This window comes from Saimiri boliviensis, chromosome 11 (assembly GCF_048565385.1).
Source record: "Saimiri boliviensis isolate mSaiBol1 chromosome 11, mSaiBol1.pri, whole genome shotgun sequence".
Taxonomy (NCBI): Eukaryota; Metazoa; Chordata; class Mammalia; order Primates; family Cebidae; genus Saimiri; species Saimiri boliviensis.
The window spans coordinates 93,967,886-93,993,351 of NC_133459.1; the positions used below are offsets into that span (position 1 = coordinate 93,967,886).

Genomic DNA, 25,466 nt, shown 5'->3' on the forward strand with positions numbered 1-25,466 from the left:
AAATTTATATTTATCATTGATTCTGGAGATTTTTCAGTAATTATCTCTTCAAATATTGTTTTTGAACCATTTCTTTTTTCTTCTCTTCTTCTGGAATTCCAATTAAACATGTACTAGAGGCCTTGAACTTTTCCTTTTTTACTTCTATTGCTTTGATTCTGTGAGCTTCATTCTAGAGAATTACTTTAGGTCTCTTTTTCAGTTGTCTTTTAAGCCCCATGTTGTCTCCTGCTAAACCTACATGTTAATTTTTTTTAAATTTCAGTTATTACATTTTTTAATATCTAACATTTCTCTTTGTTTTATTTGTAATCTGTCTTCTCTTTAGTCATATTTTTGTCCCCATTTTATTTCTGGAATCACATTGAGTATGCATTTTATATTCTGTGTCTGATAATTTCAATATCTAAAATATTGTAGATCTAATTCCATTTTCTGTTGCTTCTTCTGGCTCTCACTTGAATTGTTCAGTTTCATTGTGTCTTGGTATTTTTTACTCAGATGATACTTTTTTCTTAATGCTTTAATTCTAAATTCCTGGGCTGGTATAAAAGTACATTTTTTTGAGACATGGTCGCACTCTGACACTCTACCAGGCTGGAGTGCAGTGGCATGATCGCAGCTCACTGCAGCCTCAACCTCCCAGGCTCAGGCAATCCTTCCATCTCAACCTCCAGAATAGCTGGGACTTGTCATTGGAGGTTTTAGTCCATTCATTTTGTACCAAATATTTTCTTAAAATGCCTTTATGTTATTCTCATTCTTGAAAGATAATTTCACTAGGTATAGAACTCTAGATTACAGATATTTTCTTTCAGTGCATTGGCAACATCCTTTATACTCTCTTGCTTCCAATGTTGCTATTGAAAAGTTGGCTTGTACCATCATGCAATAGGCAGGCACCACAATGCCAGCTATTTTTTTTTTTTGTAGCAATGAAGTATCACTATGTAGCCCAGGCTAGTCTCAAACTCGGGCTCAAGCAATCCTCCTGCCTTGGCCTCGCAAAATGCTGGGATTATAGGTGTGCGCCACAGTGCCTGGCCAATAGTGCATGTCCTTAGAAAGGACTTTGGTTTCAGAAAGAACTTTAGGACTTTAGCAGTTGATAGGAGAACCAATAGTCTTGGATCACTTTAAATTATTAATTTAAGGAATTTCTGGGGGGTGCCACTCAAGTGGTGTGAATTTTCACTTCAAACCTATATGAGGATCTACTTGTGATTATACAGCCTCTTAAGCACTTTTTTGTCCTCTCTGCTCAGCACCAAGTTTGAACACAGGCAAGTTTTCTGATGGTTCTGGAGTGGGGTGGGAAAAGACATGAATGATTCCTGTTAATAATTCACACTTAGTCTGAGAGGGTAGTCATTTGAGGGCCTTATATCAAGCCTTCCAACCAGATTGTGCAGGTTCTGGCATTCATTTCTCCCTAAGTCCCACAATGCTAAGAAAACAAATACAATCACCCAATTTAACAAAAACCCACTAGGCAAAATCCAACTTCAGAGCTATTTTACCTCTTTGGCTTCCTACTTTTACCCCTAGTCCATGGCTTGTGTTGATCTTCTTTATAGCTGTCAGCTCATAGACACTTTTAAGAAGATTGATTAAAAGATGTTTTTCTAGCAGTTTTGGTTCTTTTCAATGGAATCGTTGGTATCTAGTCTGTGATGTTGCTGAAAATGGAACTCGAACCCTGCGTGTTTCTTTTCTCTTCCCTTTGACCTGATCCTTGGCCAGTGTGCTTTGTTGACCTATATACCTAATAGAAGACAATAGTTGATTAAGATTTCAGGATCTGCATGTGATTCTTCTTCTTATCCTTCCACCTTCCACAGCCATCCCCATCCTTTCATATTCCAAATTTGTTCCCCAATCTACATTTGTATCAAAATTGTGCTTATCTCTTCTGCCAACTTGAACTTCTAATACTTTAAAACCTTCTAACTGTTCTTCCTGCTTTCACTAGTATTGATTTTGCATCTTCCTGCCAAAAGCATGTAACTAATCTTCTGAACACCTCACTTTCTGCCTTATAACAATTCAGTTACTAAATATCACCTGTAGGAAAAATGTCAAGATCTCTAACATTCTGCTGAAGCACATTCAACTGAATCAGTGTCTAACTCTCCAGTCCCGTCTCTCAACCAAAATCTGCTTGAAATGTATTCTCTTTTCACAGTGGTCTGCTAGCAGCTGTCTGTGTACACCATGCTATTCTCTACCCCATTCTATTTCTTACGTTCCTTATGTTGGAATGTCCTTTCAATAGCTCACCTCTTTTGATTAGAAAAAGTAGTAAGAAGAGAAGGAGAGGGAATGGAAAGAGGAGAAAAAGGGAGAATGTAGAAAAAAAGATAATTCCTAAAGTATTTCTTACTATTTCTAGAGCATCTGCTCTTTATTCTGAAAGCAATATCATTTTTACTCTCTGCCAATATTCTAGAAGTATAAATATGTCCAAATTAAATTTTAGGGCAATGAAAAGGCTCAACCTGATTTATCTGTCTTTGGTTCTTCCCACTAGTTGAGTCCCTATTAGTTAGGTTGAGATACATGCCCTGCTGTATAGTTCATGGTTTGAATCTGGAGAATCTTCCAAGAGTTAACATTCCTTCACTGTCATTACTTGCAGTTTGTTTCTGGGTCTCAGCTTACCTCATCACTGAGATGTGACCACACTGTCAAGTCTCATCTACAGATTACTCATTATTATTCATGGAAGTGGCATACATCACCCTGATAGAGGAATTGAAATATTGATCAAGGAGTTCCATGAAGGTGTCTTTAGTTCTCTCCTCCTGTTCCAAATGAATGGGAGATAGAAGATGGTGAGGAAGACTTATCAGACAGTTATTGCTGTAATAGTTAAACTGCACAAATTCCTCTCCCCAGGGATATGCCTGGCTAGTGAGACTTCCCAGATCCAGGGTTGAAGAAAGATGTTGCCTTTTATTACTGACAAAGTGGCAAAATCAGGGGAATCCAAAGTTAAAAATTTAATAACTGTTCCAGTCCAATATGTCAAAAGGAGTCTGAAAGTTTGACAGATAAGTGAGAGAAAAGGTAGGCTTCAAAAACCAGAAAATAAAACCCAAAATCTGGGCTCCAGGAGAAGTACACAGAACTCAAAAGAATACAGAAGTTGACCAGAATATTTTTTGTGCCCTAGACAGTGAACTGTGTAAGCATGTGTATGTTTGGGGGGAAATGGTGGGAATGTAGCCACAGTGTAAGTGCCTAAATTAAGCTATTCATAACCTGGTACTTTTCCCTATTGAGAAATAGCACAATTGATGAATGCCACTTAGAATTGCCTATACCTAGTATCTGAAATGGTTTACTCTATTTGATATAGTTGTACTACATCAAAACATAATGAATGAAGTATATAATTGATATTATAGTTATATTGTTGTTGTTTGATTTTACTTGAACTTCACAGGAAAGAGTCACAAAAATCAGTCATCAATGGCCCATAAAGGTGAAATCCATGACCATTCTCCAGAGATAGTTCAAGTAGTAACTCCTGTGGACGTTCACATAGGCACTTGGTTTACAACCACACCTGAGGGAAAACGGATTGGCACCAAAGGATTAGAAAGAATAGCAGACCTGGCCCCATTGTTATCCTTTCGGGCCACAGATCCTGTCAACGGAACGGTATGACAAACTATTATTTATTGGAAAATTTTCTAAGTCATTAGAATTCTGAAACAACACCTTCTTAGAAGAGTGCCTAGCTAAAAATGTTTTTTTCAGTAAGTATCAATAGTGGGTGGGTGGGTAGGTGGGTGGATGGATGGATGGATGGATGGATGGATGGATGGATGGATGCATGGACAGATGGATTTATTTTCCAAAATCTAAAAACATCTTATGGTATGTTTGCCAAATGGAGAGTATCATTAGGGACTATTTTTGTGTGTGTGGGCACAACTACGTCAGAACAAAATGCTAATTACTTAGGTGAGCGGCAGTTCATGAGTTCTTGATGCCACTTTTAAGATATATGTAATTAATGATGTCATCATGTGTTTCCCAATGCTGAATGTATGTGTGTAAATGTCTTCTGGAAGTGAGAGGCTTCTGGAAGTGAGTGTCTCATTCCTGCTTATTTATGTCTACTTGTAGGTGGTGAGAGAAACTTGTTCATGATCCTTGATTTTGAAAAAACTTATGGTATATTGAAAGAGATAAGGCATACATTAAATAACTCAAGAATCCAAAGTCATACAGCAGCTTTACAAAAACTTTATTTGTAGCATAAGAATATGTGACAAATCAGTGGAACAGAACATAATGATTTTGTTTTTGATATGAAAGCAAAACTCCTGGAATGAACAATACCACCTTCTGTGTGCCAGGATGTCTTTGGGGGCTTTTATGCACATTTTCTCATTCAGCCCTCACACCAAATGTCTGTTAAACAAATGAGGAAAATTGGGCCTTAGCAAGTTAAGTAATGTGGTTGAGAGTACACACGTCCAAAAAGTGCTGAAGCCAGGATTACAGCCAGTTGTTTCTTACCAAAAACTGAGCTCTTTCCATTCCTTAGCTATTTCTCTAATATCTTATGTGGAGATTTGCAGCACCTTCTGAATCGAAACAAACAGAAGAATTTCCTAGGTGCCTTAACTCTGGTGTCTGAACTTCTTATCCTTGTTTAAAAACAAACATTGGGAGGCCGAGGCGGGTGGATCACAAGGTCAAGAGATCGAGACCATCCTGGTCAACATGGTGAAACCCCGTCTCTACTAAAAATCCAAAAAAATTAGCTGGGCATGGTGGCGCATGCCTGTAATCCCAGCTACTCAGGAGGCTGAGGCAGGAGAATCGCTGGAATCCAGGAGGCAGGGGTAGGTTGCAGTGAGCTGAGATCTTGCCATTGCACTCCAGCCTGGGTAACAAAGGCGAAACTCCGTCTCAAAAAAAAACACGTGCTGCTGGTAAAAAGCAAAATGCCTGCTTGCTATTGAGATGGATTACATTATCTAACCGAACATCTTTTCCTTTTCAGTCTACTTCTGAAATAGTATTAGAATCTCTTACTTTGTTTGCTAATTGGTTTCCTTTACGAGACTCAAAGTACATTATGATCTCAGAAAGGGATTTTGTTGTTGTTGTTGTTGTTGTTGTTGTTGTTGTTGTTTTGGTTTTGTGGGTTTTCTAATTGTTTTAGTTCCTTCAAGTAACTCACTTTAATTCGGCCCCTGAGGTAGATTATTTGGCTTAATATGCAAGTTTGATTAACATTTCTTTGTTGACTTTTAATTTCCCTCGTTCATCTCTATCACCATTTTGGAAGCATGAATCAACATCCAAGAACCTGGATACAAGCACGAATTAAACACCAAATACCCAACAGAATAATAGCAATAATAGTGATATTTACTGAGCACTCACTGCATACTAGGCCCTGTTCTCTGCATTTTCCGTATACTAACTCACTCAATTCTCACAACAAACTACTATTGTTTCCCTTTTATAGATGAGGTAACTAAGCTACAGAAAGGTTAAATAATTTGCCCAAAATCACTCAGCAAATGGTAGACCCAGAATGTAGACCCCAGCACTGTGTCCCAGATCTCAAGAAACTGGCATGATCATATGAAACGAAATTGAAAATGGATGTGTATTTTCACAACCCCTGACGGGACGTATTACATTCTAAAGGAGTGACCACTGCCATTGGGGTGAGGCAGACCTGTGTTTCAAGCCCTAGCCATAGTTCTTACCAGATGTATAACTTTGGACATGTTTCTAATCTGGTTTCTTATTCATAAACTGAAGATAACAGTCATTACCTGTTGGGAAGATTAATACCAGACCCGGCACTGTCAGGCATTCGAAAATATCCTTGTTAATGTGTGATTTCCACTGCTAAGAATGATTATCCTATCCTATGGTGACCAGAAAATATCATTATTTATGTGGCATTATGAAATGTTTGACTAATTCTAAATCATAAACTGTAAATATCTCCACTATATAAAGAACTGGTATTAATAATTACTAACATGATGGCCAAGTGTGAAGTATTTTACCAGCATTATCTCACGTAACTCATGTAACATTTCCAAGAAGATACTAGTGTTGGCTCCATTTTGTGGATGAGTAAACCAGAGAACAAACAGGTTAAGCAACATGCCTAAGTCACCCAACCATCCATGGAGTTGGGATTCAAACTCAGGCAGCTTAACCCCAGAGCTCAGGCTCTCGACCACCACATTACACAGCAGTATCTTTCAGCCTACATTCCCGGCTGATAAAGTGCCAAAGATAAGAACCTAAAATGGTGATCGGCATTCATTTCTCTCTTCAACAGTGATTGCTGCCTACCATAAAGACCTGAGAAAGTGATAATCACCCGCTCCCAATAGCCATAGATTTGGAGTCAGAAAACAACTAGCAAACGCACTCTCACTTCCATCCAGACCCTTCAGTGAAGCATCGTGTTTCTTAGAGTTACAACAGTTTAAGTTTAGAAAATGCTCAATGACTGAAATATGTATTATCCAACTTAAAGTACTGCGGTTGCAGGTAGAGCTTTCCAGAAGCAAACACTGAGGTGAAGTCTGGCGCGCAAGATTTTAATAGGGACGTATCTGTGAAAGGAAGACAGAGAGAGCAGTAACGGGCAGAGGAAGAAGCTGAACTGTGAGGCAAGCACAACAGAGCTGCAGTCAACCCAGTGCAGAGCTCAGGAGCAGTGGCCCACACACACTGTTTCTCGAACCCTCAAGCTCACAGGCATGCACCGGCACTGGGCAGCAAATATATGTGCAGGTCAACTTGACACGGAGAGGCTACAGCCCCTGTTCCCCACCAGTCTTCAAGTACTGCTCTGATGACATTAGCCTGATACTTACAGGCCATCTTGCAGTTCACCCTATCAGGAGAATTTCTGCTGAGCAGGGGTTTCACAGCGCACGAGGCAGCCACAGTATGCCACATTTATCATTATTCTGTAGTTCCCAGGTAAACAGGGCCTGTGGTCATTTTCCAGGCAGACTTGGGGTAACCCAGGCCAGTTGTTAAGTGTGTCCTCAGATATGCCCTGATACTTATTTGCGGCATGACTTTGAGCTAGCTTCTCACCTTCTCTAAGCCTACATTTTCTCATCTATAAAATGAGGGTACCTGCCAAGATTGTCATAAAGGTTAGATCAGGTAGGTGAGACAAAACTTTTGCCTATAAATAAATAACTAGGACTTCGATGATGCCATCTTTGTATTCAATGGATAAAAATAAGTACATTTGGGATTAACCCCCTGGCTAAATGATTATGCCCTGTCTTTACACGTTCAGGTTGTAACAACTCGAGAAGACAAAGTTATCATAGTTGAAAGGAAAGATGGTACTCGGATAGTGGATCATGCTGATGGTACCAGAATCACCACCTTTTATCAGGTTTATGAAGATCAGATTATTCCGCCGGATGACCAAGAAACAAGTAAGCTTTATTTTCTGAGTACATGAGAATATTTTCCAACTCTTTAGCATAAGATAGATAGAATCCTCACTGACTGCTGAACACCTCATAAGAAAGAGTTTTTTGGTAAAGTTAGTCAGCCAAAGAACACTCATGCAGTCCAAAGCAGGGTCTATAGGGGTTTATTTTAATATTGCCATTATTACTTATTTTGCTGTTTGCTTTTTAAAATTTAATTTTATTATTTTAATTGACAAATATTGTGTATATATAATAAATAACATGATATGTTGAAATATGTATACATTGCAAAATGGCTCTGTCAAGCAAATTAACATGTGTTACTTTCAGATGTTTATTTTTAGTCGTGAGAACACTTAAAATCTACTTTCTTAGTTTTTTTTCACCAGTAGCACCCAGCAGCCAAAAGTTCCTCCAGCACACTCCTCACTGTGTGCAAGTGTGTTTCTGTTTTATTTACGTGTTTATTTATTTAAAACTTTTATTTGAAGTTGAGGGGTACATGTACAGGTTTATAATAAAGGTTAATTTGTGTCAGGTGGTTTGCTGTACAGATTATTTTGTCACCCAGGTATTAAACCTAGTACCCATTAGTTATTTTTTCTGACCTTTTCCCGCCTTCTACCCTCTAATAGGCCCCATTATCTGTTGTTCCTCTATGTCCATGTGTTTTCATGATTTAGCTCCCATTTGTCAGTGAGATGAAGCAGTATTTGGTTTTATCTTCCTGTGTTAGTTTGCTAAGGATAATGGCCTCCAGCTCCATGCATTTTCCTGCAAAGGAAATGATCTTGTTCTTTTTTAGGGCTGCATAGTATTCTGTGGTGTATACGTAGGCCATTTTCTTATTCCAGTCTACTACTGATGGGTGTTTAGGTTGTTCCATATCTTTGCTATTGTGAATAGTGCTGTAGTGAACATATGTGTGTATAGGTCTTTATGGCAAAATGATTTATATTCCTTTTGGTATATGCCAGTAAAGGGATTGCTGAGTTGAATAGTACTTCTGTATTCAGGTCTTTGAGTAATCACCACACTGTCTTCCACAGTGGCTGAACTATGTTCCCACCAGCAGTGTATAAGTATTCATTTTTCACGGCAATCCTGCCAGCATCTGTTGCTTTTTGACCTTTTAAGAATGGCTGTCCTGACTGACGTGAGAGTGTATCTCGTTGTGATTTTGATTTGCATTTCTCTAATGTTCAGTGATGTTGAGCTTTTTTTCGTATGTTTGTTGGCCACGTGTATGTCTTCTTTTAAAAAGAGTTCCAAGTCTTTTGCCCACTTTTTAATAGAGTTAGTTGGTTTTTGCTTGTTCATTTGTTTAAGCTTTTTTTTAAATCGATGCTGGATATTAGACCTTTGCCAGATGCATAGTTTGCAAATATTTTCTCCTACTCTGTAGGTTGTCAGTTTAGTCTGTTGATAGTTTATTTTGCTGTGCACAAGTTATTTCGTTTAATGAGATCTCACTTGTCAATTTTTGCTTTTAATGTAATTGCTTTTGGTGTATTTATCATGAAATCTTTGCCTGTTCCTATGTCTAGAATGGTGTTGCCTAGGTTGTCATTCAGGGTTTTTATAATTTGGGATCTTACGTTTAATTCTTTAATTTATCTTGAGATAATTATTGTATATGGTGTAAGGAAGAGGTGCAGTTTCAATCTTCTGCATGTGGCCAGCCATTATCCCAGTACCATTTATTGAATAGGGAGTCCTTTCCTCATCGCTTGTATTTGTTGGTTTGTTGAAGATCAGGTGGTTATAGGTGTGCGGCTTTATCTCTGGGCTCTCGATTCTGTTCCATTGGTCTATGTGTCTGCTTTGCTGTTTTGGTACCAGTTCCACGCCATTTTAGTTACTGTAGTTCTGTGGTATAGTTTGAAGTTGAGTAGCACAGATACCTCCAGCTTTGTTCTTTGGACTTATTTTTAGTTGTGAGAACACTTAAAATCTACTCTTTTAGAAATTTTCAAAATACAATATCTTGCTACTTACTATGTGTTATACAGTATATGTCTTTAATTTATTCCTCTTATATAACTGAAATTTTATATCCTTTGACCAACGTCTCCCCAACTCCTCACCCTGATGGCTGGTAACTACCACTCTACTCTTCACTTGTATGGGTTCAACTTTTTTAGATTCTGCTTATAAATGAGATCATGTGCTATTTGTCTTTCTGTACCTGGATTACTTTACTTAAAATAACATCCTCCAGGTTTATCCATATTGTTGCAAATGACAGATTTCTTTTTTTTAACACTGAATAATATTCTATTGTCTATATTTACTACATTTTCTTTATTTATTCATCTATCGATGTACACTTAGACTAATTCCAAGTCTTGGTTATTGTGAATAATGCTGCAACGAATATGAGGATACATTAGGACCTTTTATTAAGATCATTATCTCAACAGAGATGGGAGTGATAACAACTCTAGTTATTGGTGACAACTAAAACCTAATAACCATGATTCATCTGTCCTAGATGTTAGTTTTCAGATGTTTCCTTTGATCCTCAAGGCATCTAATTTGCCTAAATAGGTGATCTCAGGTAGGTCTTCAGTCTGAGCATGTCTCTCATCATGAGAAAATCGGTATCAGAGAAAAGGAAACTGTAGCTGCTAATTAACTGGAACCTGCTCAAAGACTCTAAAAGCCTTCCACTACTCCTAACCTAAATTAAAGCAACATTTTTAATGACAAGTTATTCCCTGAGTTCCCTGTCCTTAAGGCCAATTTTTTGTTGGATATATTTAAGATGTAAAGCACCATATTTTGATATTCATATACATAGCCGAATAAGGAAAGCAAATTATCTCTTATATAGTTACTCTGTGTGTGTGTGTGTGTGTGTGTGTGTGTTATGAGCACCTAAAGTCTACACTCTTGGAAAATTGTCATTATGCAATACAATGCCATTGACCATAGTCGTTATCTATATATTAGATTCTCATAGTTATTCATCCTACATAATTATAACCTTGTACCCTTTGACCTACATCTCCCCATCCCACCTGCAAAATCATGCATATTAGGATGTATTAAATTCATTTCTGCCTATATATAGAGAGATATTCATACACATTTGCACAAGGAAGTAAGTACAGAGGAGTGACTTGCAACACTGAGTATAATGCTCAAATATTGAGAAAACGTAAATGTCCATCAATGGCAGGACAGAAAAATAAATTTTGGTAAATTCCTGCAAAATAATCCTATATAATGGTTAAAGGGAATCATACACACACAAATAAAGATATCTACGCACACATATATGTATTGATAGATAGAGATATAGATACATATAGATTAAGATGGTTAGAGGTCTTGAAACGTGTTAAATGAAGAAAGCAGGTGTACCATGATAGTACAGTAATTACATAAATACATAGAGTAACATGTAGTTTGCATACATTTAAAGCACACACATATATACTGTTCATGATATATATGTACATAAAAGTATAAAAATGAATTGCAAGATAATAATAGCCCAGGCATTAGGAAAAACTTCAATTGTATCTGTAATTTTTCTTGTATATATGTATTAAAAATATTGAAGCCTATGTGTCAAAATAGTAAGTATAAATTTTAATTGGTGAATATCTGAGTCTTTAAATTATATTTTATGCTTTTCAATTTTTCATGTTGAAAAATCAGATGTTCTCAACTCCTCAAAGTAAATAGTGAAAATAAGACAGCATCCTAAATTAAGTAAGAAGATTTTTTTCTGGAAGAATTATTCTGAATTGACAAGAAGAGTAGGCCACACTCCAACCCTGTGGAGTTCTCAACACTTTCTCTAGACTTTACAATTGTGTTTTTTTCATGGGGAATCCAGACATCCAGGAGACAGCAGCAAAATCAATAGGCTGAGGTCTGTTTTGCAATGTCTACATCCTATCAGATCTGCTTACCTTGTCTTTGCTTCCAGCCGAAGGTTCTCAGACTGTCACCAGGCAGGTGAAGTGTATGCGGGTAGAAAACTCACACTATGCCACCGTTATCACCAACTGTGAGGACAGCAGCTGCTGTGCCACCTTTGGGGATGGAACAGCTATTATTGCAAAGCCACAGGGAACATACCAGGTAGGTCTAGGAGCAAAATGAGAAGTGTCAAAGGTGAATGTCTGTTCAGCTAAGAAAACCCACTTCTCTGGGGCAGTAAAGACGCCTGCAATGTATACCGCTCTTGGTTTCTTTTAGAATACTAACATCTTACAATATGCTTCTCAAACATGTATTGATTCACCCCTTTCTGCAGCCCATGCCAGAAAAACATTGCCCTGCTTGTTGTGCAAAGCTTTGGTAGTTTTGGACCAAGGTTATAAACCAAAATGTATTTGTTGAGGCCTCTTATGTGCTAGGCATTGTGGGTGTTAGTAACACTTAGATGATTTGGCTTGTGCCTAACAGACCAGCTTCACCTCCTGCCACCTCGACCCTCATTCTCACTCTCCATCCTTCCACCTCCAGTCTGTCCTCCCTATTCTACTCAATGTCCCAGCAGGACAAGACGGAGCACATGATGTGTATGGTCTGGCGGAGGGGAGGGCAGTTCTCCCAGCTGAAGCAAAGCTCTGTCCTTGAAAGGTCAAAGAGGAGCAGTTAGCACCTTTCCCTACCTTTCTACATTTCCCCTTTAAATACAACCATCAAGGCCGGGCGCGGTGGCTCACGCCTATAATCCCAGCACTTTGGGAGGCCGAGGCGAGTGGATCACGAGGTCAAGAGATCGAGACCATCCTGGTCAACATGGTGAAACCCCGTCTCTACTAAACATACAAAAAAATTAGCCGGGCATGGTGGCACGTGCCTGTAATCCCAGCTACTCAGGAGGCTGAGGCAGGAGAATTGCTTGAACCCAGGAGGCGGAGGTTGCAGTGAGCCAAGATCGTGCCATTGCACTCCAGCCTGGGTAACAAGAGCAAAACTCCATTTAAATAAATAAATAAATAAATACAACCATCCACCATCAGCCTACTGTTCCTTTAGCCTTAAAAGTACATATTATCCACTTACTGGAGAAAGGACACTACAGCATAGATATTGCAAACAATGTCACTAGATCCTGAGAGCTAAAAGCTAGATGATGGACAAAGATGTCACTGACAAACACTTGTTACTGTGAAAGTTGCTGATCAGTTTATTCCTCTCATCTCTTCTGTTACTGTCATCCTTCCCTCTCTTCATCCAGTGTAGATTATTATGGGGCAAAGAAGGTGCTAGAAGTCAGAGATGAAAGAAACCACAGACATATATTTTCATGTTTTCGAATTAAAGCGGTAGTTTCTTAGATATGATACCAAACATGCAAGCTTTACCAAAAAAAAAAAAAAAAAAGTTTGTGATTCAAAGGACACCACCAAGAAAGCGAAAAGATAAACTATAGAATAGAAGATGTTATTTGAAAATCATATCACTGATAATGGTCTCATACAGAGTACCCTACAACTCAGAGCTCTCACAACTCAACAATAAAAAGACTAATAACCCACTTTAAAATGAGAAAAGGATTTAGATTTCTCCAAAGAAGATATGCAAATGGCAAATAAGCCAGGAAAAGATGCTCAACATCATTAGTTATGAGGGAATGAGATACCACTTCACACCCACTAGAAAACTGTGATCAAAAATGCAGATAATCACAGGTGTTGGCAAGAGTATGGAGAAATTGAAACCCTCACAAATTGCTGATGGTATAGTCACTTCGGAAAGTGGTATACTCACTTGGAAAATGGTATAGTCACTTTGGAAAATAACTTGGCACTTCCTCAAAAAGGTAAGCTTAGTTGTCATATGACCAAACAATTCCACTCCTAGAAAAATATCCAAGAGAAAACATACATCTGCACAAAAACTTGTACACAATATTTACAGCAACGTTTTTAATAATAGCAAAGCTGAAAACAACTCAAATGCACGCCAGTTCATGAGTGAATAAACAAAATGTGATACAGCCATACAATGGAATATTACTTCTCCATAAAACAGAATGAAATTCTTGTGCTACAACATTATGCTAACTGAAAGAGGCCAGACACAAAAGGTCACAGCGTACATGCTTCCATTTAAATGAAGTGTCTAGAATAGGTAAATCCATAGACAGTAGATTAGTGGTTGCCAGGGCCCAAGGCTTGGTGATGCAGAATGATTTCTAATGGAATCAGGGTTTCTTTAGCGGATGATAAAAGTGTTCTGGTATTAGTGATAATAGCATCATACATTTTTGAATATACTAAAAACCACTGAATTATATGCTTTTAAAGGTTAAATCTATGATATGTAAATTATATTTCAGAAAAAGATCTATTTCAACCAGAATTCATTGCATGAAGTCTATTACTTAAGGACTGTGTCAGCCACCAGAGGAGAGAGGAGAGATAAGTTCCTAAGAGCACTGATCCCGTGGTTTTTGACCCTTTCAGAGATGCTTCTTGTCCAAGATCACAAACACCACCAAACATTTAGAATGGGGCCAAGCATGTATTTAACCTCAGCTAAAATATATTAAATATTGGAAATAATGGGGCATAGGACAATTACTTAGGAGAGATATTAAAGTGAGTAGGTAAGATGTGAGGATACAAGAGAAATTATATCCGAACTATTCAGTTTGCCTCCTTATCAGGTCGTCCTTCCCAAACCTTAAGTCCTCACTTGGATAATGTTTTCTTCCTGCAAACACAGTTGGTGACTAGGATCTATGGATATTCTTTTTCCTAAAATGGTTTTCCAAGTCCCACATATTGAACAAGAAAATTTTAATTTCTTTCCTTTTGTTACCCTTTCAGGTGTTACCTCCAAACACAGGATGTCTTTATATTGACAACGATTGTTCAGCTATATACTGCCATGAATCAAGCAGTAACATATACTATCCTTTCCAAAAGCGTGAGCAGCTGAGAGCTGGCACGTACATCATGAGGCACACTTCAGAGATTATCTGTGAGGTTCTGGATCCTGAGGGAAACACTTTTCAGGTAAAGTATACCTTTGGTATGCAGAGAGCGCCTGTGGCTTTCCTTTTGAGATATTCCACACTACAAAGCTTCCATGTAGATTTCTACCTTAGTTGCCTTGAGATTCATTATCCACCTACTGCCAATAGTTTGGGCAAGCAGTAATGAATGTCAGTATTTTTCCTTTGATTCTTAAGAGTACTTCCATGGGGGATGGAAAACCCAACAATTGGTGGGATAGAAATGTTAAGGCCAAATAAGTAATTAGAACAGAAAGGAAGAAACATCAGCAGACATCTAAAAATAATGCCATCGTACGATTCCTCAAGGACCTAGAAATAGAAATTCCATTTGACCCAGCAATCCCATTACTGGGTATATATCCAAAGGATTATAAATCGTTCTACTATAAGGACACATGCACACGAATGTTCATTGCAGCACAATTTACAATAGCAAAGACCTGGAACCAACCCAAATGCCCATCGATGATAGACTGGACAGGGAAAATGTGGCACATATACACCATGGAATATTACGCAGCCATCAAAAACAATGAGTTTGTGTCCTTTGTAGGGACATGGATGAACCTGGAAACCATCATTCTCAGCAAACTGACACAGGAGCAGAAAATCAAACACCACGTGTTCTCACTCATAGGCAGGTGTTGAACAATGAGAACACATGGACACAGGGAGGGGAGCACTACACACTGGGGTCTGTTGGAGGGAAATAGGGGAGGGACAGTGGGGGGTGGGGAGTTGGGGGGGATGGCATGGGGAGAAATGCCAGATATAGGTGAAGGGGAGGAAGGCAGCAAATCACACTGCCACGTGTGTACCTATGCAACAATGTTGCATGTCTTCACATGTGCCCCAAAACCTAAAATGCAATTTTAAAAAGTGAAAAAAAAATGCCATCATAAAGAATGATGTGGCAGTGATCTGTATCCAAGTTGAAGTAAGAGCAAACATGAGGCAGCAGGCAAGTTTCTTTGAGTAGACAGAGAGCCCATGGTAAAAAGGATCCAGTAGGTTTGAAGGTCAGGAGGTGGAACAACATCCAGGCTGAGTGCCAGATCAAGAACACAATCTGATTCACAATAGCCGCCAAGCAATAAAATAGCTAAGAATACAGCTAACCAGGGAGGTGAAAAATCTCTACAGTGAAAATTACAAAACATTTCTAAAAGAAATCAGAGATGACAAAAGCAAGTGGAAAAACATTCCGTGATTATGGATAGGGAGAATCAATATTGTTAAAATGACCACACTGCCCAAAGCAATTTACAGATTCAGTATGATTTCTATCAAACTACCAATGACATTCATCACAGAATTAGAAAAAGCTATTCTAAAATTCACATAAAACCAAAAAAACAAGACAGCTTAAATAGCCAAAGCAATCCTAAGCAAAAAGGACAAAGGTGGAGGCATCACATTACATGACTTCAGCTGTACTACAGGGCTACAGTAACCAAAATAGCATGGTACTGGTACTAAAACAGACACATAGACCAATGGAACAGAATGGAGATACCAGAAATAAAGTTGCACACCTGCAGTCATCTGATCTTCAACAAAACCAACAAAAACAAGCAATGAGGAAAGGACTCTCTAGTCAATAAATGGCCCTGGGATAAATGGCTGACCATATGCAAAAAGTTGAAACTAGACCCTTTCACTACACCATATACAAAAGTTGTCTCAAGATGTATTAAAGACTTAAATGTAAAACCTAAACTATGAAAACCCTTGAAGAAAAAACAGAAAAAAACATTCTCATCACAGACTCTGGCAAAGATTTCATGACAAAGACACCTAAACCAATTGCAACAAAAGCAAAAATTGACAAATGGGACCCAATGCAACTAAAAAGCTTCTGCACAGCAAAAGAAACTGTCAACGGACTAAACACACAACCTACAGAATGGGAGAAAATATTTGCTTTGTCTTTGAATACCACAACTATCCCCTCACCTCTGGGTCAGGCATTGGCACACCGTGGCCACTTTTTTTTTTTATCTATAGCTCATGAACTCAAAATGGTTTCATATATGCTTAAATGGTTTTTGAAAAAACAAAAGAAGAAGACACGTAAAATTATAGGAAATACAAATCTCAATGTTGTTTTATTGGAACACAGTCATCGCATTTGTTGACATACTGTCTATGCCTGCTTTCCACAGTAATGGCAGGGTTGAGCAGTTGCAACAGAGAATGTATAGCCTGCAAACTCTTAAAATATTTACTGCCTTGCCTGTGATGAAAAGAATTTGCCAACCATTTCTCTAGACATTTATTTATTATTATTATTTTTACTTCTCCTTCAACAGTGATATTTTGTCTATCAGCTAGTAGGTATGAAATTATTTTTTAGATTTGGAATTATACAGCCGAATTCTAACTTTGCTTCGATATGTAGATTAGCCTGATCCAGCTTATTTTTTCTTTGCTAAGTAACCGAAACTCTTCACAGCATGAGTTCAAACTGACGAATTTCAATTTACAACAAATTGAAGTAGAAACTTAAAGCTCACAACCCTCTAGGCCAAGCATTTTTCTGGGCATTGAAACTCCTCTTGGGCATCCCCTTCAGTGGTCTTGCAGCATGAATCACACCCCTTCCTGGAGAGACCCACGCCATATCTAGACAGTAATAAAGAACTAGAACTCTTTTCTCATACCATACTGATACTAAATCTCTTTCCCTATGTATTCTACCCATGAGCTGCAATTCTGTGTTTGAAATCCCAGAGTATAAGCCCTTTCCATGCATAGATCCTTTCAAATAAATCTAGACAACTATTGCATGAGCACCCATTCCTCCATGTTTAAATTCCCAATTCCTTGAACCTATCTTCATAGTGTGAGGTTTTAAGTATCCTCCCAATCCTATTCACTTCATTCTGAATATGCTTCAGCTGTGTTCCTGTTCTAGGTGTCATTTATAAGTAGAGTTATGCTGCTAGGATTTTACTGTTATTAATGTCATCTCTACTTAGTAAACAATGCCTTGCTAATTGTTTACTAAGCATACTTGCTAAGCATCTCCAATTCTCTGAGTAAACCCCCTGAATCACCTGTTTCTTAAATTGGATCAGCAGAAATATAGGCATTATGATTCTTTTAATTGCTTACATAGTTTATCCCTTAGGTCATGGCTGATGGTAGCGTATCAACTATATTACCTGAAAAAAAATTGGAGGATGATTTAAACGAAAAAACTGAGAGCTATGATAGTTTATCCTCTATTCACCTTGAAAAGAATCATCAGCAAATCTATGGTGAACATGTCCCCAGGTAAAATAGTAATACCATAATTTTGCTTTTAATTCTAAGTTCAAGAAGCATTTTAACTGAAGCCTTCAATTGATTATATTTTTATTTCTTCAAATAGGTTTTTTGTTGTCTATGCTGATGGATCAGGAATGGAACTTCTTCGAGACAGTGACATAGAAGAATATCTATCTTTGGCATATAAAGAATCAAATACTGTTGTTCTCCAAGAGGCAGTGCAGGAACAGCCGGGTAGAGGACTCACACTGTTTGAAATGCACTGCGTCTCTTAGCCAATTCCCATCCTCCTCACTATCCAGTCTATCTTCGTGTCTTCTTACATTTTCCACTTTCCCCCCTTTCTGCTCTCCTTTCCACCTGACCATGTCAACTTATATAGCTACTTGAATTTAGGTGTATATCAATATATATCTGAGTATCAATCTGTGTAAGCTGAGTATGTATCCCTCTTCTCCTATAAGCAGATTTGTGTCTGTATTTAGGTATGTACCAAAGTTCCAATTTATTAGTTCATTTCATCTTTATAAGAAAAAAAACAAAGTGAGCTATCTCTTGTAAATTCATTTTTTTGTCATTTTGAAGATGTTGCTTTGATGAAATTGATATGTGAGTTATAATGCCAACCTGAAATACCTGATAAGTTATATAAGCTATATTCATTAGGTACTTAGGTTTTTTTCATCCACTTCAAAGAAATGTGTGTGTTGCCAGAGGTTAGAGATACATATTGCATTAAGTAAGGACTATCCAATATATGTGTATTTAAATATAGATATAAGTCTACGTATTATCTGTGTACAAAACCTATGTGCTGTGCCTAGGTTTATGTTTTGTATTTTTTTTTTCATCTTTACTCTGTGTTTGGGGATATATTTTGTGTACATTCATGAATAAGCCTGCATTTCTGTGCCCTTATAACTTTTAGTGTGCATGACATTAATACACCTTGCTCTTTGTGACTATAGAACATGAAGGACTCTGGCTGGCCCCCAGTCAGTGTGGAGCACTTATGGAGCTTTGGGAGAATAAGAATTCATCTCACATTGGTTTATTAATCATTTAACCAGCCTCAACTTGGCAAACCACCATGTGCTAAACACTGGCTGGGTGTTAGGAATGTAATGGTGAATTAAAACAGGCATGCCTGTTTCCATGGAGCTTGTAGGTTACTAGGAGAGATAGTTGCTAGTTATAAAGTCACACAACTGTATGATTCTAAGTTGGGATAAGTCCATGAAGAAAAATAACATAGTTATGTCAGAGAATCTAACAGAAGAAACTGACATCGTCTAGAAGGCCTCCTTGAAGACACCCGAGCCAAGAGCTAGTGGGTAGGTAAGGGTTAATCAAAGTAAGAGAGCACTTTCTTGGAAAAGAACACATAAAGGAGAAAGCATAAAGCATTGGAAAACATGAGCTGGAGGAAAAGCAAAGTAGCTGAAGCACAGAGGGGAAGAACAGTACAAGTTGAGGTAAGGGCAAAAGAATGTTAAGGACCGTGTTTTATCTCATGAGCAATGTGAAGGCCTAAGAATTTTAATCATGGACTAACATAATCAGTTACCATGGCTGCAGGGGAAGGTTCATTCATAGAGTACGTATAGGTGGCAAAGCCAGTTGTTCCTGTACAAGAGGATCTTTTGGAAGCACATAAAGTAGGGTTCGCAAAGAGGAAAGAAGACGCACTCATCAAGTTAATTGGAGAACTGTCATAACTTGTATGTGGTTGGTGAGGGACAGTGAGGTGTCAGTGAATACTTCCAGGTGATCTAAATCCCATTCCAGGTGATCTAAATCCCGTCTCTAGGTGTTACAGTGACTAAAAGCTTCCTCCTCCTTGTTTGATTGTAAGGTTCCTAAGTATAGTCATTGTATCTCGTTAATCTTTCATGTCTAAGGCTATTCAAAAAGAGCTTGTTGAATTTAGTGAATGCATTTTCATTTTCTCTGATGGGTAATGGTCTTCTGACAACTGTCTTTGAACCAGGCACCCTGAGCATCACAGTCCTCCGTCCTGTCCATGAAGCATCACCATGGCTGATAAAAAAGGAAGATGCAATTGTCCCTCCTAATCTCCGGTCAAGGTCGTGGGAAACATTTCCCTCAGTTGAGGTATATATTTTCTGCCAAAAACTCACTTTATTGACATATACATCCATCAGTGGACCAGAGTCTTAGGTCTCCTCCCATATATTCATATATTTTTATTCGTATGTAAATTGTTAACGTGCTCAGGGAGTTTTATATCTGAAGATCCTAACATTTGTAGATGTGGCAACAACGTTTTAGAGGAATATTCCTAGCTAGCTAATTTCAGTTTTATTTCTTTTATCCTGTATTGCAGGCTTGAACATCTTCCTATAATATGAAAATATCCTTTCTGAGTAAGCCAGGTTACACTTCCTCTGTCATGGAATTACTGATATTATATCATACAGAAATCTTTTCTTCCGCCTTTTCTTATTTATTTTATTTTATTTTTTATAAAATTTATTGTTTTATTTTTATTTTTAATTATACTTTAAGTTCTGGGATACATGCGCAGAACATGCAGGTTTGTTACACAGGTATACATGTGCCATGGTGGTTTGCTGCATCCATTACCCCGTCATCTACACTAGGTATTTCTCCTAACGCAATCCCTCCCCTATCTCCTCCCCCACTGCTGCCTCTTCCCTAGTCCCCCATCCCCCAAAAGGCCCCTGTGTGTGATGCTCCCTCCCTGTGTCCATGTGTTCTCATTGTTCAACACCCACCTATAAGTGAGAACATGCAGTGTTTGGTTTTCTGTTCTTGTGTGTCAGTTTGCTGAGAATGATGGTTTCCAGCTTTATCCATGTCCCTGCAAAGGACATGTCTCATCCTTTTTTATGGCTGCATAGTATTCCATGGTGTACATGTACCACATTTTCTTTATCCAGTCTATATTTTTTGTTAATTTTAACACACAACTTTAGGTCTTTTACTCTCCCTTTTTTTCTTCATATATTAAAAATGCACAAACTAAGAATAATATGAAAGATTATACACAGATTTGCAATTGCAATGTTAGAAAATAAACATTGTAATGATGTCAGATAAGAGAAGCCACACCTAAATTTTTTTAAATAAAATAAAATGTCTGGGATAAGCATCAATGAAGTCCTACATCTTACGTAATTTGCCATTTCATTTTATAAGCAATTTATGTCACACATCCAACATATTTTCAGGTGTTAATTAAATCAGTGAAGAGATTGATAATATGATTAGAGATTGATAGTAGTGTTAATTGACATAATGTTTTTTATTGTGATCATTTTTGCTGTACTACACTGAATCTTCTAATAGCAAGCATGCATGATGAACACTTAAGATTACAATGGCCTCCTAGCCCTATGGTTAAATTTGGTGACTATAGTCAACATGGTAAGATGAAGGAGACTAGAATTCTGTTCCTGATTCTACCCCTTATTAATGTGGGATCTGGGACAAGTCACACTGAGTCTCCATTTCCTTCTCTGAAAATGAGGAGGTCACACCAAATGGCACACTAAGGCTATATCCAAATTGTAGGTACTATGTGATGACAAAGGGTATGCCACATCTAAGATTATTGAAGGAAGTTTATTCTCATCCTCTGAAACTCTTATGCTCTGACCTTCTACATCTGGTAGGAGTGATCCAGGCCTGCAAAGCCCCTATGTGGCTGTCACCGTCCAGGCCTTTTAAAATGATGCACATCCAGCACACTTGAGGACATAGGGCAGCAAAGCACACCGTTCCTGAAAATCAATCACGAGTATAACATATAGATGTGAGTTAACTCTAATGTACATTTTTCTGCCCCAGAGATCCTCAGACTCTGGAGGCATGCTCAATCTAGAGTGAACTCGAAGATGGCCCAGATCTATGGAATTATTTCTCTTGCAAAGAACCTTTCTGGGTCAAAATGAACACAGAATCTAAAAGTGAAAGATTGCTCAATTCCAAATATCTTCAGCTACCTGTAGGTACTAAGCAATAGCCACATGCATTTGTCATAAGCTAGGCTGCTGTTACATCATCATGGCACAGCATTGCTTAGCACTCTCTGCATCCTACCCAGGACACCATGCAACAGGATTTTTAAATATCCAGTGTTTGAGTAACAGAAATAAAGAAGAAAGCATGCCCAGTTCTGTTACCAATTTTCCTTATATTTGCAGAACTTTTTGAGGTTACGGGTTTTTTTCATCACTGTGTTCCTGAAAAGTTATTATGATATCTACATAATAAATGTACAGTTAAAACATTTTGAATGTGAAAACATTCTGATTTCTTTGGTGGTTTTATTGCTTTGTTTTGTTAACAGAAAAAAACTCCAGGACCTCCATTTGGCACTCAGATTTGGAAGGGCCTTTGCATCGAGTCCAAACAGCTAGTGAGTGTCCCAGGTGCCATACTCAAGAGCCCCAGTGTGCTACAGATGCGTCAGTTCATTCAGCATGAGATCATAAAGAATGAGGTGAAACTGAGGCTGCAGGTTTCCCTTAAGGTAATGGAATCTAGGTAACCCAACGCAAAAGAATCAGAGCAGAGCAATCATTGCTCTTGGTTTCCTAAGAAACCTGAAATTATGTAACTCTACCAGTATTTATCTAATACAACACAAGGATGTCAGTCTTTCACAGTAGAGGGTTGAGAGGTAGAGAATATTTAGTGGTTCCCATAAGGTGTAGAAATTTTTAAGCCCCAAAGACATTGAGAAAGTAAAAATTTTTATAAGTGATTACTATATAGAGTCCTTCATCTGTGTCACTATATAGAAAATTGATCTAGTGACCATTGGAAAAAGACAGAACCACATATTAATATAATATTTGTCCATGGAGGAAAATGATTGCTGGCTTTGGAAGTGGTCTAAGGATGTTAAATACATAGTTAATTGTATGATTATGTCTATATCATGTCAATTTGTTAACTCCCTCAGTACAGGGATTATATGTGTTTTGTTTATGGTTATATACCTAGCACCTGGCACAGAGCAAGGGAATTATTAGTTATGAAAATGGATCAAATACTTATGGAAAAAATAAAATATATTTCTCTTGGAAACAAAGACATGAACTAGGCAAATTCCATTCACAGATAAAATAGAAGACTATATCTGAAAGGATCCTAAATGTCATCTAACCCAACTCTGTCCATTTTATTGATGAGGACACTTAAGCACAAAGTTAATAGGGCCTCTCTGAGGTCGCCATACAGCTCTATCCTTTGGCCCTTACAACTTTGCTTTTGAACCTTTGAAGTTTTATTCCATTAACATATTAAGGAAAAGTCTTTTCAGACTCTTTGAATAGTAAACAATTGCTGAGTATTGTAAACCTATAGATTCTTCATTTTGGGGTAATATTTGAAGTTGATGACCATTTTGGTGTCTCTCTACCTACCCCTTTGTTTTTATCTATTTATTTTACTCTGCTAATTTAGGATTACATAAACCATATTCTAAAGAAAGAAGATGAGCTGCAGGAAATGATGGTTAAAGATTCCAGAACTGAGGAGGAGAGAGGCAATGCTGCTGATCTCCTCAAGCTGGTTATGGTGAGAAAATTCCTTGTATACCTGTGTTCTTACTATTGTTTCAGTATTAAATGTTTCAAGACAAAATCTCGTTAAGGAATAGCTGCTTCTGCCACTTCTATGAAGCATTTGCTCCCTCCTCATAATTTTTAGTTTTTGAGGAAATTTGTTTCTCTAAACATTTCAGGCTCTTCTTTCATAAATAAGTCTGAAGGTCCTTAAATAAAACTTTTTATTGTCTTCAAAAGAAATTGACATTTACTAAAATGCTGAATGAACTAATAAATGAAATGGGAAAGAGGAAAAAGGAATGTTTACAACTTAAAATTATTTCCATTTTTATAAATTAAGTGAAAAAAAGACCTACAGAAATGAATTTTATATCAGTATTTTAAAACTAATTCATTTTATAGTAGTTTTTACAGAAGATCAACTTGAGAGAATGTTTCTAAACAAAGTAAGTCTTGTAAGTAAAATAGTCATCACCATTAAGTAATTCTATCTTCATTTCAGTCTTTCCCTAAAATGGAGGAAACTACAAAAAGTCATGTTAGTGAAGGTAAGTTGTATTTAGTATTCTTCTGCCATGTATTTTCAAATTTCAAAGGAATAATCTTAAATACACTTATCGGTCATTCTCTTATCAGATAACAAGACACCATGGACATATTTCCATTCTCATATTGGCCATATTGTAGTGGTGGTTTATTTTTGTAAATCATTCTGCCTGTATTGTTCTGCCTGAGCTGTGAGATCCTGGAAAACGATGATTTTCTCTCATTCATCTTTAACTTTCATCCATTAAATGAAAAATGTTGACATTAGACTTTTATGTTAGTCTCAACTATAATGAAGATATATTCAACCAACCAACAGCCCACCCTCCTACACAGAATTTTTTAGCAACTACACTGTTGTCACCAAAACCTTGCAGTTTTACACTATATGTAATGCAGGTATCTTACAGTTTTACACTATGTGCAATGCAAGCACTTAGATCTCATTCAAAGGGTGTTCATTTGGGGATATACACAACCTTAACAACTGTGGTTAGATGGTTTCATAAATCACAGCAAACAAACAGTGGAGAATATGGTGGGTTTTTGTTTTGGTTTGGTTTGGTTTTTTGGCCATATGGCAAAGATCATAAAATGACAGCCAGGGGCTTCATTCGCCACAGATAGGTTCTGAGTATCCTTCACAGTGTGTGCTTGTACAGTTGTTTTTGTTGTTGATGATGTTTAATTTATTATTTTCTTTTTATTTTACTTTAGGTTCTGGGGTACATGTGCAGGTCATGCAGGGTTGTTGCATAGGTGCATACTATATCCTGCATTTCTCTCCATGTTATCCCTCCCCACCCTTCCCACCCCCACTGACCCTCCCTTACCCACCTCCAACTGCCCCAAGTGTGTGATGCTCCTCTCCCTGAGTCCACATGTTCTCATTGTTCAACACCCACCTATGAGTGAGAACCTGCAGTGTTTGGTTTTCTGTTCTTGTGTCAGTTTGCTGAGAATCATGATTTCCAGATTCATCCAAGTCCCTACAAAGGACATGAACTCATCATTTTTTATGGCTGTGTAGTATTCCATGGTGTATATGTGCCACATTTTCTTTGTTCAGTCTATCACGGATGGGCATTTGGATTGGTTCCAGGTCTTTGCTATTGTACACAGAGCTGCAATGAACATATGTGTGCATGTGTCTTTATAGTAGAAAGATTTATATTTCTTTGGGTATATACACAGTAATTGGGATTGCTGGGTCAAATGGAATTTCTATTTCAAGATCTTTGAGAAATCACCACACTGTCTTCTGCAGTGATTGAACTAATTTACACTCCCATCAACTGTGTAAGAGTGTTCCTATTTCTTCACATCCTCTCCAGCATCTGTTGTCTCCAGATTTTTTAATGATCACCATTCTAACTGGTGTGAGATGGTATCTCAGTGTGGTTTTGATTTGCATTTCTCTAATGACCAGTGATGATGAGCATTTTTTCATATGTTTGTTGGCCTCATGTATATCTTCTTTGTAAAGCATCTGTTCATATCCTTCACCCACTTTTGAATGGGGTTGTTTTTTTTTTTTTCTTGTATATCTATTTTAGTTCTTTGTAGATTCTGGATATCAGTCCTTTGTCAGATAGGTAGACTGCAAAAATTTTTTGCCATTCTGCTAGTTGC

The 25,466-nt window shown here is 37.7% G+C and overlaps 1 protein-coding gene across 6 annotated transcripts in view; it reads left to right on the plus strand.

Moving 5' to 3' along the window:
• Nucleotides 1-25,466, plus strand: part of SPAG17 (sperm associated antigen 17) — a 250,275-nt gene that overhangs the window by 183,125 nt on the left and 41,684 nt on the right. For all 6 annotated transcript variants that reach the window (XM_003933530.4, XM_074381189.1, XM_074381188.1 and 3 more), the window contains 10 exons: nt 3,449-3,666; nt 7,316-7,460; nt 11,404-11,558; nt 14,264-14,452; nt 17,588-17,733; nt 17,831-17,961; nt 19,718-19,842; nt 22,064-22,246; nt 23,185-23,298; nt 23,791-23,836. In XM_003933530.4, coding sequence (XP_003933579.2) covers nt 3,449-3,666; nt 7,316-7,460; nt 11,404-11,558; nt 14,264-14,452; nt 17,588-17,733; nt 17,831-17,961; nt 19,718-19,842; nt 22,064-22,246; nt 23,185-23,298; nt 23,791-23,836 — 1,452 coding nt within the window. The remainder of the gene's footprint in view (nt 1-3,448; nt 3,667-7,315; nt 7,461-11,403; nt 11,559-14,263; nt 14,453-17,587; nt 17,734-17,830; nt 17,962-19,717; nt 19,843-22,063; nt 22,247-23,184; nt 23,299-23,790; nt 23,837-25,466) is intronic.